Genomic DNA, 15,451 nt, shown 5'->3' with positions numbered 1-15,451 from the left:
CGAAAACGGCGCCTGAAGTAATCTGCCGAAAACCGCGGCTGGTCGGCAAAATAGTCGGCAACGAGCCTTTCGTGGGCTCCCTCCCAGTCACGATGGATGTAGCGACGAGTTGATCTTGTTCGTTGAGGAGGAGGAGCGGGGGTATTCGCCGCGACATATGCTTCGTAAGCGGCACGATGTTGTTCGTAGTATTCTTATTCTTCGCGCTCCGCTTCCGCCATAAGATGGGTGAAATCCATTTGAGGTTTTGAGTGAGAGATGAAGGTGTAGATAGTTTGTATGAGAATTATGAATGAGAGATGAATGAGAGATAATTTGATGTGATAAATGGATGATGAATGTGTGTATTTATAGATGATTTTGGGAAAAAAAATTCAGAAAAACGGGCAAAAAACGGCCATATTTTTGGGATTTGGAAAAAATATATATATTTTTATCGGTTTTTAAAATAAATACCGAATTTAAAAAATATATATATATATTCAAAGGCAACGGCTATGCCATTGCCCAATCGCGTGCCGCCACATCACCTGCTCGCTGGCACGGACGTGCTCGATGCAGCGGACGACCTCCTCCGTGCCGCTGGCACGGACTGACGGACGGCGTCCGTCCACTGTTACACATGCTCTTAGTTGAACGAACACAGTTATCGGTGCAATTATTATATGGAAATTAAATAATAGGAGTAGGAGTATCACTTAATCCGATCTTGCAAGTAAATAAAACTTGCATAATTGGTTTTATTTAGAGACAAACAAAACACCTTAATAATCACATGTTCACATAATATAAGACGTGTTAGGTTAGTCTATCGATATCATATGTAGGGAACATTCGTGGGTTTCTTAATTTGGGGAAACACAATCAAGTTGTGGAGTAAAAGATGTTACGCAATAGATTTTATTTCAAATATCTGGATTTTAAATAAATGTTACACAAGTAGCTTTTTTAAAGCGCAAATAGTTTGTATGTTATTGTTGCACAAGAGTTGTCACACATTAAAAAATGAATTTTTTTGAAAAGAGACTAATTTAGTGATAAACGTACATAATTGAATTTTTTTTTAATATTTTACATTGAAAATTAATTTATAAACATTAATTTATTTAAAATAAGTTTCATGCTAATCATTAACTTAAATATTTATAAATTTAAGAAAAAAATATTTGTTTTTACTAAATATTGTATAATTAATTCGAATCAAGCTCGAAATCATGTTACAATTTGATATAAATTTTCCATATCACTTTTTTCTTATTGTACAGTAAATAACAAAACTAATTTTTAATTAAATTAAATTAAATTTAAAAATATAAGGATATTATGTACACGTACATTTATCTTTTCTCTTTAAATATATAGTAAGGTACTTTTTTTGTTATAAATTATTTTTCGGACTAAATTTATTAGAGTTTGGTAGCTCTTATACATATATAAGGTGTGCTTTAATGAATGGGACCACACTTAGTCCTCACATGTAAGAGCTTTATATGGTATTGGGACAAAAAAACACGAAGTAAAAAGAGATCAATTGCAGATCAATTGCAAATTCATGTATAGGATACACTTGAATAAATAATATCAAAACTAATCCCCACAAAATCATACAATCATTAAAGAATGAATAATATCAAATTGAACTAGTATCTTACCAACTCCTGCCACTACACGTTATATAACCGCACAATATAAACACAAAAGAAAAACAAATACAGTAGTTATTAAAGAAAGAAATACCAATTGTGTTAGTATCTTACCAATTAATGCCACTACACATTATATATTTAAAGAGCAACCAAACCCTATAAACACAAATTAAGAAAAAAGATTGCAAGTGATCACAAAAATGTCTACACTCAACATGCATGCAACTATCCTCGGCAAGCCAGTAAGTTGTCTCCACAACTTGAGAGCTTCAAAAGCGTGGCCTGTCTCGTGCACTGCACCCGCGGCTCGCCTCAGGGCTTCTTGCTCCGTACAACAAGAAGTTCGTCGATCCGGAAACTACCAGCCTACCCGTTGGGATTTTAGTTACATTCAATCTTTAAACTCTCCATATGATAAGGTATATCATTATATATCCTCAAATTGCTAATTCAATACTCTTTTCATTGCTGGTAAAAATTATACATATATATCCTAATCATATATAGGAGGAGAAACACTTAAGTAGGAGAGAGGAGCTGATTGTGCAAGTGGAGATATTGCTGCAAGAGGAAAAAATGGAACATGTTCAACAATTGGAATTGATTGATGACTTGAAATATTTGGGATTGTCTTACTTTTTTCAAGATGAGATTAAGGAGATTTTAGGTTTTATACATAGCCACCACAAATGCTTCCACAATAATGAAGCATGTGATCAAAGGGGTTTGTATTTCACAGCTCTTGGGTTCAGAGTTCTCCGACAACATGGTTTTGATGTGTCCCAAGGTACTTAATATTGTTAATTATATGATCATATTTTGTTTCTACTAAAATAACTTAGAGATATTTGTCTGTAAAGTACTAAACTTTCGTTAAATTTTGATTTTGCATTCCAATTTTATAACGTACATGTATATTGTTTAGTTATTGATTTGTTATGATTTTGTAACAAATCAAGATTTCAGTGTTGACGTAGCTTCATGATTTACTAATGCTAGCGAAACGTCGTTATATTATTAAATTAAATAGTATCATTTGGCATATTTCCTTCCACCTTGTTTCTCATTTTCTCCCTCCCATCTCATTCTTTCTTAATGTAAAGCTAGTATAATATGACCCCATTTTGATCCCATAATGTGACCTTGTTTTAATTGACATTTGTTACAAAACTAGAGTTAGGCAAAAAATTAGGAATTGACATGCATATGATCATATAACTAATTAATATTAATTGCAGAAGTATTTGATTGCTTCAAGAACGAGAAAGGGAGTGATTTCAAGGCTAACCTTGCTCAAGATACCAAAGGTATTTTACAACTTTATGAAGCATCTTTCCTTTTGAGAGAAGGTGAAGATTCATTAGAGCTTGCAAGGGTATTTTCCACAAAGTGTTTGCAGAAAAAACTTGATGAAGGTGGTGATGATAATCTATCATCATGGATTAAACATTCTTTGGATCTTCCTCTTCATTGGAGGATTCATAGACTAGAGGCAAGATGGTTCTTAGATGCTTATGCAAGAAGGCCGGATAATAATCCACTTATTTACGAGCTTGCCCTACTCGATTTTAAAATTATGCAAGCAACATATCAACAAGAACTCAAAGATATATCGAGGTATAAAATTAGAAAAAATTTAATATTTTTTCTACGTCTGTCCCTGTATATATATAGTCAAGCTTACTTGTTTGAGCCTTGTTATAGCTGGTGGAATAGATTATGCCTTGCTGAAAAACTCCCATTTGTGAGGGACAGGATTGTGGAGTCCTACTTTTGGGGTGTTGGTTTGTTTGAGCCAAGTCAATATGGATATCAAAGAATAGCATCTGCCAAAATGATTATGTTGGCAACAGTTATAGATGATATTTACGATGTATATGGTACGGTAGAGGAGTTGCAACTATTTACTGATGCATTTCAAAGGTTAGTATATTATATATTGTCTTCGTAATACGTATTATTGGGCGTAGCACTGAGCTTCTAGTAGGTTCAGTTTCTAATCAAACCAAATACTTTGTCAGTTCGAGTCAAACAATTATTGATTGATTAATTTAAGATTAAATTTCAGATGGGATACTGAATCAATAGGCCAACTTCCTTATTACATGCAAGTTTGTTATTTGGCACTCTACAACTTTGTTTCCGAGATGGCATATGACACTCTCATCCAAGACCAACATTTCATTAGTTTCCCATGGTTAATAAAATCGGTACCTTTTCTACTCTCTACGCAATCTCTAATCACTTGCTTTCGCAAGTAATTAATTGTGGCTTTTATTTATAAGAACAATCACTTTTATCTAAATGTACAATGAAAGAGAGCTCATACGAGATTTTTTTTGTTATAAATTTGGCAGTGGTACGATTTGGGTGCATCGTATTTAAAAGAGGCAAAATGGTACTACAGTGGATATATTCCAACCCTAGAAGAATATATGGGCAATTCAAAGGTTTCTGTGGCATCTCCAAATATAATATCCCAACTTCATTTCACATTGCCAAATTCAAGTTATGACAAAACAACCATCGACAGTTTGTATGAATATCATGACATACTTTACTTATCAGGAATGATTTTGAGGCTTGCCGATGATGTTGGGACGGCACAGGTAAGTACCTCAAGTATTCAAATTTTATGCAATTTGCAATCAAAGAGGACATGGCCATGATTAATAAAACTAGCTCCGTTTGGAACCAATTTATTTATATTTACTATTTACTATTCTTGGTTCAATTAATCTAGTTTGAGCTCAAGAGAGGCGACGTGCAGAAAGCAGTCCAATGTTATATGAACGACACAAATGCTTCGGAGAAAGAGGCGAAAGAACATGTGATGTCTATGTTGAGGGAGTCGTGGAAGGAGATGAACACAGCCATGGCTGCAGGTCATCCATTTGAGGATATTTTGGCGGAGTCTGCAGCTAATCTCGGAAGAGTGGCACAGTTTATGTACCTTGAGGGTGACGGTCATGGCGTCCAGCATTCTGGAATTCATAAACAGATTGCCGGCTTGTTATTAGAGCCATACGCCTAAATATTTATCTATAGATCGTTGGCTTGTTGTTAGAGCCATACGTCTAAATATCTATCTATCTATCTATTGTTGTCGTGACATTTTGTCACTTGTCTACCATAAGATGGACTTGCAATAAAGGTGGTGGAATTTATTTTTCTATTTCTTAGTACATAAACTTCAATTTTTTATGTAATTTTTCTCAATGAAACTTAATAGCTTGTTTATCACCAGATTTATGTTCAATTACAACTACATTATAAACACTAATTTTTACTAATAATTTTGACTGAGAGCCCCATATTATTGTGTAGCAGAATGAGTCGAATACTCGAACCTGAGCTGAATATTATCCTACTCAAAGCTTGGTTAATTTGAAAGTTAGGAGTGAGTTTTAGTAATCGAACCAATTAATAATTCAGTTATTATACCAATTAGTTATTTAAATTGTGATCAATTAACCTATGCTCAAAATCTTAACAACTTTCATTGATATTTTCCAACAAGATAAGTAACATGCAAGGAATCATAATCCATGTAACCATATACTCCGTGATTAATTGTATACTTTAATTATTACATTAATTAGCTAGATAGTTATTTAAATTTAATCGATTAACTAAGTTTAAAATTTAACAACTTTCTTTGATATTTGTAACACAGGATAAGTATACCGTCAACAATCATATCTTGAGAAATCATAATACATAACATTAAGGACAGGTTCACCCTCCATGATATACCATGATTTGGGGCTGTTCAATTTCCCAGAGTCAAAACGTGAAGGCCTAAGATAATATGTCAAGCCCGTACTGTTCATTAATATTTACCCTGAATTATATCCTACGCTGAGGGTGGTTTATAAATCTGGCCGCAAATGTTGACCATGATTTGGGGAGGTGTTTTACACAATTAACCCCCACAAATTCACGCCCCCCCACAAAATATGGAAAAGACGAGGGTGACTTGGTCCATTCAATTGAAAATGGACATATCACGTTGACTAAAACAAGCCCACTTATCAGGGAAACTAAACGCCTACATTTAATTCTTCTCAGTGGGCCTACAAAATTATTTCCTTCCAGAATATTTCATGGAGTGTGAACACGTCCTAATATTGTGCATTTAGTTTGCACTTATTTTTATGGTTTATAATTCAAAGTGCTTTAATTTCATGATTTTTTTGTGTTTTTAAATTTTCACACACAAACCAAGATGAATCAAACTTTCAACTTATGATTAGATTAGAATCGTTTTACAGTTTTACTAATTAAAATTTTATCACTTAAACTCTCAATCTATTAATTAGAATAGAATCGTTTTACTAATTAAATTATACTTTATTGTTAAAGATTCATTCATTTTTTTAGGAATGTATAATACGAGTAAATACGAGTCCTAGACCCGTAAGCAATAACTTAACATAAGATATGATAATGAAAAAATATGCATATCTTAGTATAGCAATTTTGATATATTTTATTTTAATTATAAATTTAATATATAAAAGTGAGACAGTAAGAGAATATAAGATAAATATTGTAATTAATTTTAACATTTAATTGAAGTCTCCCCTATTTTAGGAGTACAAGTATATATGTTGTTATCCAGCCATTGCAATTCAACAACCCAACGAAACGCCCACCTGCGTTTGATATTTCTTAGTCAAACGTTTATGGGGTTTTAATTTAACCTAAATCAGTCAAAACATGTTCATCTATTTTGACTTGGAGCAATTTTTCATGTGATCGCACTATTATAATAGTAGAATTTTCCCGAAAGATTTTGTTTTTAGCATCTTGGTGGGCTGCCTGAATTATAGAAATTTCTGGGTGTTCATCAATATGCAATTTTGTTTCGCAATTTTGTTCTAGTTGATGAAAATTTAATTTATTGCCGAAGAATTGAGGAGGAAAATACATTTGATTAAAGTCGAGTTTCTTTTGTTTGATATAAATCATTAAAAAAGGTTCTATCTTCAAGCTGTTCTTTGTTATGTTGTTGCTTTTTTGCTAATCCTTTTATTCCCCATTTTGATCCTTCTTCCATTCCTGCAGATTTTGCTGTCGATTTATATTGAGGTAAGCCGCTTCTCTAATGTGTAATTCATGGCACATGCATTTCAAGTTATGAATTTATAATAAATGGAGGGATCATTTGTTTTTGTATTCTTTGTTGCACACATTTTAGCTGCCAATTAGAAGTAAATATCTTACTGGTATCAAAAAATTCTGGGGTTTTAACCCTACTACTTGAAACATTTGGGGTCCTTGACTAATTGATTTTTGGGGAAATATTGTTTCCAATACAGCTTTATGGCTTTATCTGTTCTTATTTGGGCTTTTTATGATTGAGGATTATATGCTGTTGAAGGATTGAAATTGGGCGGCATAACACGAGTGATTGGAATTGTTTGATCATGTATCTCTGAAAGATATAAAAAAAACTAAATGATTTTACTTCTATTAAGACAATGTAACACGGAGAACAAAGATTGGTGCTACGGCTACCAACCCACACATTGTTCATTATTTTTAAATGGGAAGCAAACATATAAGTAGAGGGTTCAGTCAAAAATGTAATAACCGGCATTCAATAGTTGCATTTCTTTCCTCTCTGGTTGTATATGCCCTCTCTTTCTTCTCAGCTTCTTGGTTGTATACTTCATCGCTTTGCATTATTCTAGAACGTTATCCAATTGTTTGGTGGCAGGTTAAGGCTTTGTTGAGCATGTGGACACTGCATTTCACCTAATGGGCTGGTTTAACAAAATTTTCAAAGGTTCAGAGCATAAAGTTTCAGAGGGGCAGTATGATTGGAGATATGGAGCTGAACCAGTGGATAATAATCCATCTACTTCATGGGTAAGCATTATTACATACTCTTTCTATCACGTTTACATGAATCTTTAAATTTCATTAGATGTATCCAGATTTCTTTTACTTTTCCTTTTCTGGTATTGATTCTCAAGTTATCTATGCTACTTTGGAAGACTTGGAATATGGTTTATCAGCCATCATGTGCGAGAATGTTATGTTTCCATGTCCTGGGCATTAGTCATCCCCTGATATGCTCAATATTTCATTTGTGCAACAACAAGAGTTAGGTTGTTTAAACTAACTGCGTTAGGGCGTCATATGCTGTTCACCCTAAGAATGTGCGCCAGTTTGTGAGCTGTTGATTGAAATTTTATTTCACAAAAGATGTATGCCCCAATTTACCAAAACAGGTTGTGAGTTAGGTGTTTTCTATCACAAACCACTGATTATTTTTCAGACTACTACTTTGTCCTTGGTGATGGCATGAATTGCATGTACAAAAATAAAAAGAAACAGAAAAAGAGAAAACAAATCATTTTGTTCTCTTACGCTTTAGTTCCTTTAAGAGAGAACCTAATTTGTAAGGGTAAAATGGTGTAGGACTCATGGTCAGAGATGGAAGACATAGACCGTGCAATTGCATTATCTCTTTCAGAAGAAGACCCAAGAGGAGCTACTATTATCGGTGAGTGCTTTGAATTTTTTATATCTTGCACTTGTATTGCATTATACAGTTTACACTTTACATAACTTTTAGGTTTGGTAATCTATCTCTGGAATGCCTACTCTTGATTGTGTACAATCAATGATCTCGAATTCTACTATGGTGCAACTTTCTGAATGTATGTAATTGTCTGTTTAAGAAAATTTCACTCTATATTGGCTTGGAATGTAGTAGTTAATTGTATTGGTGCTATTTCCTGTTACTCACAGTTGGCTTCTCTATAGCGTGGTTAGTAAAAAATATGTGTACGTAACATAAGTATATAATTGCAATTTCTATCTCAGTTTTGGTATGCGCATTAGCTTATTTTCTACTATAATTTTTTCTCATTATGCCATTTATTTGCACCAGTTTATTAAAGTAAATTTCTGGATGGATAGATAGTGAACCACAATTGGAAGAAGATGAACTACTTGCTAGGGCTATCCAGGAGAGCTTGAATGTCGATTCTCCAGCACAGCCAGGGATCCCAAATGACAGTGGCGTAGGACATGGATATGGGCATGGAAATGGGTACGAGCATGGAAATGCACATGGAAATGGACATGGAATTGGAATTGGAATTGGAAATGGACATGGACATGGAATTGGAAATGGACATGGAAATATCCATGGAAATGGACATGGACATGTACATGGAAATGATAGCCTTTACCAACCTATATCTTTTCCTTATTCTTTAAATCTCAGGTAAACGATCTTCTCATACAACTAATCTACTAAGTATATAAACGAGTTACACTTTTTTTTCTTCATCAGATCTTAATGAAGGGATTAATGTACAAAATTTCATTTTTTTAAGAGGCAAAATGTTTTGATCTTCATCAGATCTTAATGAAGGGATAAATGTACAAAATTTCCCTAATTTCAGCATCAGATTCTGTTGAACCGTCTCCATGAGAGCCTTGAATGCAGATCAGTGAACTACCCAAGTTGAAAAGGTTGTGGTTAATAATCTTATTTGCATCTGTTGTGGTAGGATTTGTGCTGGATGCAACACGGAGATTGGCCATGGAAGATTTTTGAGTTGCATGAGTGCTGTTTGGCATCCGGAATGTTTTAGATGCAATGGATGCCGCCAACCGATATCTGATTATGAGGTTCAAACTTTTTACTCGTGTGCAAACTTTTTAATCGATTTAAGTTAATTTAAATAGCTTTATATCAATTTTTAAACTCTATTTAATGGCTGCAGTTTTCCATGTCCGGGAACTATCCTTATCACAAAACTTGCTACAAGGAGTCTTACCATCCAAAATGCGATCTCTGCAATCACTTTGTAAGTGTATCATTAGTTTGTCTATAAAATTTTTCTTGCAAGGATCTCTTGGTCCTTGGTTCTTTGGAAGGTTAAGGTTGTTTCTTATTTAGTGTATTTCCAGCGATTGAGACATTTGGATGCTCAAAAAATGTAAATGGATGTTGTCATTGTTTAACATAAAACACATATAGCTCAATGAAAAACTCATTCTCTCTTATTTGAAGAAATAATATTTACAGGGTTGGTTATGTAAACTACTCAAAATTCTTTTTTGCAACTTGCATTTAAATCATAATGATGTCTTTTGAATTGGTTGACTTGTTAGATGGAAAAGCAGTGCCACTTGAATGCTTTATGTACTTGAATACCTGAACTTTTTGCTAGAGGGTGATGCATATCTTAATGATCATTTTCACGCTTATCCATTCATATTTGTGATTGACAGATTCTTCTTAATGATCATTTTCTTCTTGTTTGTTTGAGAAGGCTTATATTATGTTTTTCCGTTGACAGATTCCTACAAATGCAGCTGGTCTTATTGAATATAGGGCACATCCTTTTTGGTCACAGAAATACTGTCCGAGTCATGAGCATGATGGAACTACTCGATGTTGTAGTTGCGAGAGAATGGAGGTAAGCTGGAGCAAGCTCCTATTTTTCATACCCTTTATTTTGCTAATGGGACTTCAAGGCTTTTGTCTATTATCCATGTTTCCTTGATTTGCAGTCATGGGATGCTAAATTTGCTGCCCTTAATGATGGTCGAATACTCTGCTTGGAGTGCCTGGACTCTGCAATAATGGATACTGATGAGTGCCAGCCCCTGTTTCTTGATATACTAGAGTTCTACGAAGGGTTAAATATGAGAGTGACACAACAAGTACCCTTGCTTTTGGTAGAAAGGCAGGCACTAAATGAAGCAATGGATGGGGAGCGGCATGTAAGTAATGTTTCTGGTTCAATCCGGGAAAAACCTAATTTCATTTCCATTCTTATTTATCTCAGTGTTCTGTGTTCTCTTTCCAGGGGCATCACCACATGCCTGAAACCCGAGGTCTCTGTCTTTCTGAGGAACAGACAGTCAGCACTGTACATTTTTCTATCACCATATTTAATTTCTATTCTCTCGCGATAGATGCAAGTTTGGCATCTATGCACGCTTTTGATTTAGTTACAAACTCTTATTCTGGTATGGATCTCCAGGTAATGAGACGCCCAAGGACAGGAGGAAACCGCATGCTTACTGAGCCTTATAAATTAACACGCCATTGTGAAGTAACGGCTATCCTTATTTTATATGGCCTTCCAAGGTTTTTTATTTATTCTTGGATTTTGAGCACATCACAGGTCTATTTTAGTCTTGAGTCTGATATTTTTATTTGAAATCCAAAACGTGTTCAGGTTGCTAACTGGATCAATATTGGCTCACGAGCTGATGCATGCCTGGCTGCGACTTAATGGTGCTTTTTCACACCACTTAATTAAATTTTATCTCATAGTTTTTACAGCAAGCTATCAAGTTTTTTTGGCATTCTTTATTCTTTTTTGTTTCCTTAGTCGATCATATGGAAGTTCAATTCGTTTTTTGTGTTTAATTATGTCTTTATTTTGTGTAAGGCTATCGAACTCTCAGACAAGATGTTGAAGAAGGTATCTGTCAGGTCCTTGCCAGTATGTGGTTGGAGTCCCAGATTTTATCCATGCCCGATACTAATAACGCATCAACGTCATCGTCTTCCTCATCGAGCCTAGGAGCACGATCTCCATTCGAGAAGAAACTCAGCATCTTCTTTAAACATCAGATTGCAACAGATTCATCTGTAATATACGGAAATGGTTTTAGAGCTGGAAATGAGGCAGTGCTCAAATACGGCTTACAAAGGACCTTGGATCACATGCGAGAGACAGGAAATTTTCCATATTGAGTTTGGTCCCTAAAATGGATAACTTATTGATTGTTCTTTTGTGAAATTATTGCTTGGCCTTTCACTGTTAGCAGTAAGGCCTTCCTCTAGGACATACATGTCAGTACAGAAGTTTTCAGAATAGGTTAGAGCGTCATTCTTAAACCTTGTTTAATTTAAAGTCCTTACATTTATTACAAGTACATTGAAATTCATATTCATTCTTCTTTTGCTGTGACGGCATGGTTTCTCAGTCACCAAAACTCTGAAGCTCTGGCTTAACTGTCTCTACCCACGTAGAAGTGATTATTATGAACTTCAATGGAGGGGACTCGTTTATTTCTTTTGCAGGCTAGTTTATAAATTACAGAGGATGAGCAAATGCCCTCTTATTCTTAACTCCTTAGTGTGGGGTATGTATAATAGAGTACATTTTCTGAAGAATCGAGACAACCTCGACCATGTCTGGTCGATCGGAAGGGTCTTGTGTCAAACAGCTTAAGCTTAGCTTCACCACCTGGATGGCATATTTTGTCCCACCATTTCCAGCGAGACCAGAGGCAATTAAACTGCATAGGTCAGTTTCTGCATTCAAGCTTTCCATAAGAGCAGCTATCGTTGTTGAAAGAAGTCTTCCTCCACCATCCTGCTCAAAAACTGGGAATTCATCTGTTATAAGCTCCAGCAGTACTACTCCGAAGGCGTATACGTCGACCTTGGGAGTAACTCGACCTGCACCAAGACATTCAGGTGCCATGTATCCTCTAGTCCCCACAACCCTTTTTGTATCACTGCAGTTTGCTTCTTTTGCAAGACTGAAATTCGCAATTTTTGCTCGCAGGTTTCCATCAAGAAGAACATTGCTGCTTGTTACATCATTGTGCACATGAGCTGGGTTTGCGAAGTTGTGGAGATAGAGAAGGCCATTGGCAACATCAAGTGCAATACGCATGCGTTGGTTCCAGCCCTTCATATGCTGGGATCCTCTTCTGTTCAGCCAGTCCCGAAGGGAGCCGTTTGCCATGTGCTCATACACGAGGTACAAGTCATCTTTATCTTGGCAGAATCCATGAAGTCTTACTATATTAAAGTGATTTATCTTATACAGCATCTTCACCTCGTACTCTGCATTCCCGCTACTCTTTTTAACAGCCAAAACTTCCCGTTTGAAAGTTCCCCGGTACTCGTGGTCTTTGATCCTGCTTCTGGACCCAAAATTTCTTGTAGCCTTCTTTATTTCTGAGAATTTGTATGCTTTCAGGGCTCGATGAATTCCTGCGATTTCAAGAATCAAGTCTTGTGGAGAAGTAGCATTTCTTCCTCTACCATCTGCAAGTTGTGCTCTTTTCTTCCAAGACAGAAACAAGAGAACTAGCAGGGATATTAGCAGGAAAAAAGCTCCGACAGTAATGCCAACAATCAATGGTGCCCTCTTTGGTTGGCTTTTCAGAGAAACGGGAGGAGGCAGAGGTGGTGAAGTAGTCATACTACGCTTCCTGCTTGTAGCTTGCAATTGTGACGGTTCACTTGGCAAAGGGATGAGGATGGTCGTGAAAGGCTCGATTTCAGCAAACTCATCGTGAAAATGGTTTGCTACATATACACTCACTGCACTCACATTGAATCTTTTGCTTAAACCAAGAAGAGTATCACCATGGTCAACCGAGTAAGTTAGCAAATATTTCGTCCCAGCATAAGCTTGTTCTGCGGTTGGACATGCACACCTCAGTGGAACTCGCAACTTCTGCCCAGGCAACAAACTCGTCTCCCGGTACATATTCGCATGTTTAAGAGCATCACAAGTGGACAATCCCTTGAAAGTCTTGTCTGCAATTAAGAAGTAAGTCTCGCCGGGTCGGATCTGATAAGTGGTGGTGGCTTGGTAGCTTCGACCCGAACACGAGCACTCAACTGGGACGACGACCTCTTGTCCTTCTGGGAGGACTCTGGACGCCGTGATGTTGTTGATTCGTGAAATTTCAGCTTGGTCCGACGAGGTCAGATTAGCAACGGCCGCAACTGTAACATATGGAGACTTGGCTGTGAAGATCAGGAAAGCCCGGCAAGAAGAGAATTGGCCGTTGCACGTGTGGAGGGACTCTGACAGCGTCGTTGCTTCGTTTCCGTTGCACCGGTAAATGGCAGCTCCTGAATAGTTCTGCTGAGCAATGAGGCATGGTGGAAGGAAAATGAGAGGTAAGACAAATTTCAGAAATGAGTTCATGGTGGTGAAGTTATTATCTTGAGGTTTTCTATAAGGTTGAAGGGAATCTTGTTTCTGAATTTATGTTGATTGATTTGCTACAGGAATTAGCGCGTTGATTATTATAAAAATGATTTAGGGGATAAACATAATTGACTATAGTAACAAGAATCAAGAACTCACAAGATAATATATGAAGCTCAGACAAATTCTTAATCAAAATGCCATAATTTGAGGGTGATCGAATAAAATATGGTTGTCTTGAAATGTTGTTTTCCTTTTGGAATGGAATGCACAGTAGTAGTTCAGTAAACCATAATCGGATTTGTTAATCTATAATTATAGTTTATCAATTATTGTGTAATTATCTGAGGTAGAGACAGGTTAGAGTTTTAAATTTTGCAATTGTGTATATTTATGTATTTCCATATGCGAATACTATTAAAAAAATACAAATTTTATTAAAATTTTAAATGACCAAAAGTAATTACACAATTAAAAATACAAATAACTTTTTATAAATTACATAATTTAAAAATGAAAATTCCTTCTCAGTATACCATTAAAAAACAATAAAGAAGTAAACTTAGTGCGTGTGTTTTTAGGTCAAGTGGTAGAGTGGTTAATGTTCGTAATAAAGATTACAAGTTTGAGTCTTCCATCTCGGTATGCTCCTCGCCTCAAACACAGTGTATGTACTCACACTGTGTCATGCATCTTCTTCGGCAACTTAGTTTTAGTTATGCATCATTCATTATTCTCGTTTTTTCAATTATGGTTGCCCACAAAAATAAGCCATATTTTACTTTGTCTAAGTTTTTTTTTCTCTATTAATGTCAAATAATATTACATTTTTTTTTCTATTAATCAATTTTTTGTTCACTTCAAGACTGATAGTGAACGATAAGAATAAAATTTTGACTAGGTCCGCGCGCATTATGATTTGGACAAATCTGTCATCAAATCTCCGACAGAATCTTTATTGTCATAGACACTTTGAAACATTCAAAGGCATATCCTATATTTCTTCATTTGAATATTACTTAAAAGTTTTATCTGTTATATTGCATAGTTTATCGGTGCAAATTGTGAAATATTATATAGGCGTTATTGATAAATAAATAAAAATTTAAAAATCATGTTACGACAGACTCAAACACTAAACCTCACACTACTCTACTATTAAGTCTACAAACACACAAATTCTTCTTTTTGAACCTTTAGAAGGTGAAATCAAAATAGGTTTTGATGGGCTCAAAAAAATATCATGACTTATGAATCTCATAATAATGCCCAAATTAATAATTACAGCCCAACTCATTTTATTAACTCTGCCCAGTATTTAGTTAACTAGCTTGGCCCTATTGCTCTTTTAATTAGCTTAAGTAAATCTAAATTAAATCAGTCCCAAATACTACCAAAACTTGAGGCTACTCTATTTAATTTATTAGGCCCAATACATCTCCCCCGTTTCCCCTTTCTCGAGTTCCGGCGACCGCTCTGATACCGGTCCTTCAGACACAGTCAAAGTCACCGTCAACAATAACTACCTAATCTTATCGCAAAGGCTCTGTTCGCCGAATTTAGAAGACAAGTAAAATTCGTCGAATTCTAGCGCATTGAAAGGTGGGACAATTGGCCCAAAAAATTAAGATTGCTCCGTACCCAGAGTCAATGTTCGAACTCCTGATCATTTGGTTTAGGATGGATGAGTACATGCCATTCGACCATGCAAGGATTAAAATAAATTCTTTTTTCCATTATGAGAGATGTGAAATTTATGCGTATCTAATTGATCTATCTCTGTGTGGCTGTTTCTATGTGCTTTCGTTGTTCTACCGACACATCTTCAAACAAAATTTCAAACTTTTGACATAAGTT

General features: G+C 35.5%; 4 protein-coding genes across 7 annotated transcripts; 3 read left to right on the top strand and 1 right to left on the bottom strand.

Annotated features, from left to right (window-relative positions):
• The first annotated feature begins 1,732 nt into the window (after window positions 1–1,732).
• LOC121800865 ((+)-bornyl diphosphate synthase, chloroplastic-like) lies at window positions 1,733–4,819 on the top strand. Of its 3 annotated transcripts, none has more exons than XM_042200362.1 (7): window positions 1,733–2,065; window positions 2,154–2,433; window positions 2,885–3,263; window positions 3,402–3,569; window positions 3,715–3,856; window positions 4,004–4,255; window positions 4,390–4,819. In XM_042200362.1, the coding sequence occupies exons 1-7, from the start codon at window positions 1,847–1,849 to the stop codon at window positions 4,678–4,680; spliced, it is 1,731 nt and encodes a 576-aa protein (XP_042056296.1). In that variant the 5' UTR covers window positions 1,733–1,846; the 3' UTR covers window positions 4,681–4,819. The 3 variants fall into 3 exon arrangements, with proteins under 3 accessions (XP_042056296.1, XP_042056293.1, XP_042056290.1); XM_042200359.1 differs by having other exon boundaries at window positions 3,351–3,569; XM_042200356.1 differs by having other exon boundaries at window positions 2,885–3,569.
• A 1,446-nt stretch (window positions 4,820–6,265) lies between these two features.
• On the top strand, window positions 6,266–11,605 carry LOC121753094 (protein DA1-like). Of its 2 annotated transcripts, XM_042148274.1 has the most exons (13): window positions 6,266–6,628; window positions 6,717–6,740; window positions 7,372–7,523; window positions 8,079–8,163; window positions 8,583–8,892; window positions 9,182–9,302; window positions 9,398–9,481; window positions 9,977–10,096; window positions 10,191–10,403; window positions 10,490–10,552; window positions 10,667–10,773; window positions 10,865–10,923; window positions 11,081–11,605. In XM_042148274.1, the coding sequence occupies exons 3-13, from the start codon at window positions 7,413–7,415 to the stop codon at window positions 11,386–11,388; spliced, it is 1,581 nt and encodes a 526-aa protein (XP_042004208.1). In that variant the 5' UTR covers window positions 6,266–6,628; window positions 6,717–6,740; window positions 7,372–7,412; the 3' UTR covers window positions 11,389–11,605. The 2 variants fall into 2 exon arrangements, with proteins under 2 accessions (XP_042004208.1, XP_042004201.1); XM_042148267.1 differs by having other exon boundaries at window positions 6,266–6,740.
• A 134-nt stretch (window positions 11,606–11,739) lies between these two features.
• On the top strand, window positions 11,740–13,677 carry LOC121753105. Its single transcript, XM_042148285.1, has 3 exons — window positions 11,740–12,117; window positions 12,209–12,406; window positions 12,629–13,677. Exons 1-3 carry the CDS (start codon window positions 11,829–11,831, stop codon window positions 12,676–12,678), a joined length of 537 nt encoding a protein of 178 aa, XP_042004219.1. The 5' UTR covers window positions 11,740–11,828; the 3' UTR covers window positions 12,679–13,677.
• Window positions 12,690–13,591, bottom strand: LOC121792162 (lysM domain receptor-like kinase 4). The gene is made up of 2 exons (XM_042189998.1): window positions 12,781–13,591; window positions 12,690–12,715 (listed from the first exon to the last, which is right to left on the bottom strand). The coding sequence occupies exons 1-2, from the start codon at window positions 13,589–13,591 to the stop codon at window positions 12,690–12,692; spliced, it is 837 nt and encodes a 278-aa protein (XP_042045932.1).
• Window positions 13,678–15,451: the final 1,774 nt, after the last annotated feature.

The sequence above is a fragment of the Salvia splendens genome, chromosome 1 (assembly GCF_004379255.2).
Source record: "Salvia splendens isolate huo1 chromosome 1, SspV2, whole genome shotgun sequence".
In the NCBI taxonomy this organism is placed as follows: domain Eukaryota; kingdom Viridiplantae; phylum Streptophyta; class Magnoliopsida; order Lamiales; family Lamiaceae; genus Salvia; species Salvia splendens.
This window is presented reverse-complemented; position numbering and strand designations above follow the sequence as displayed.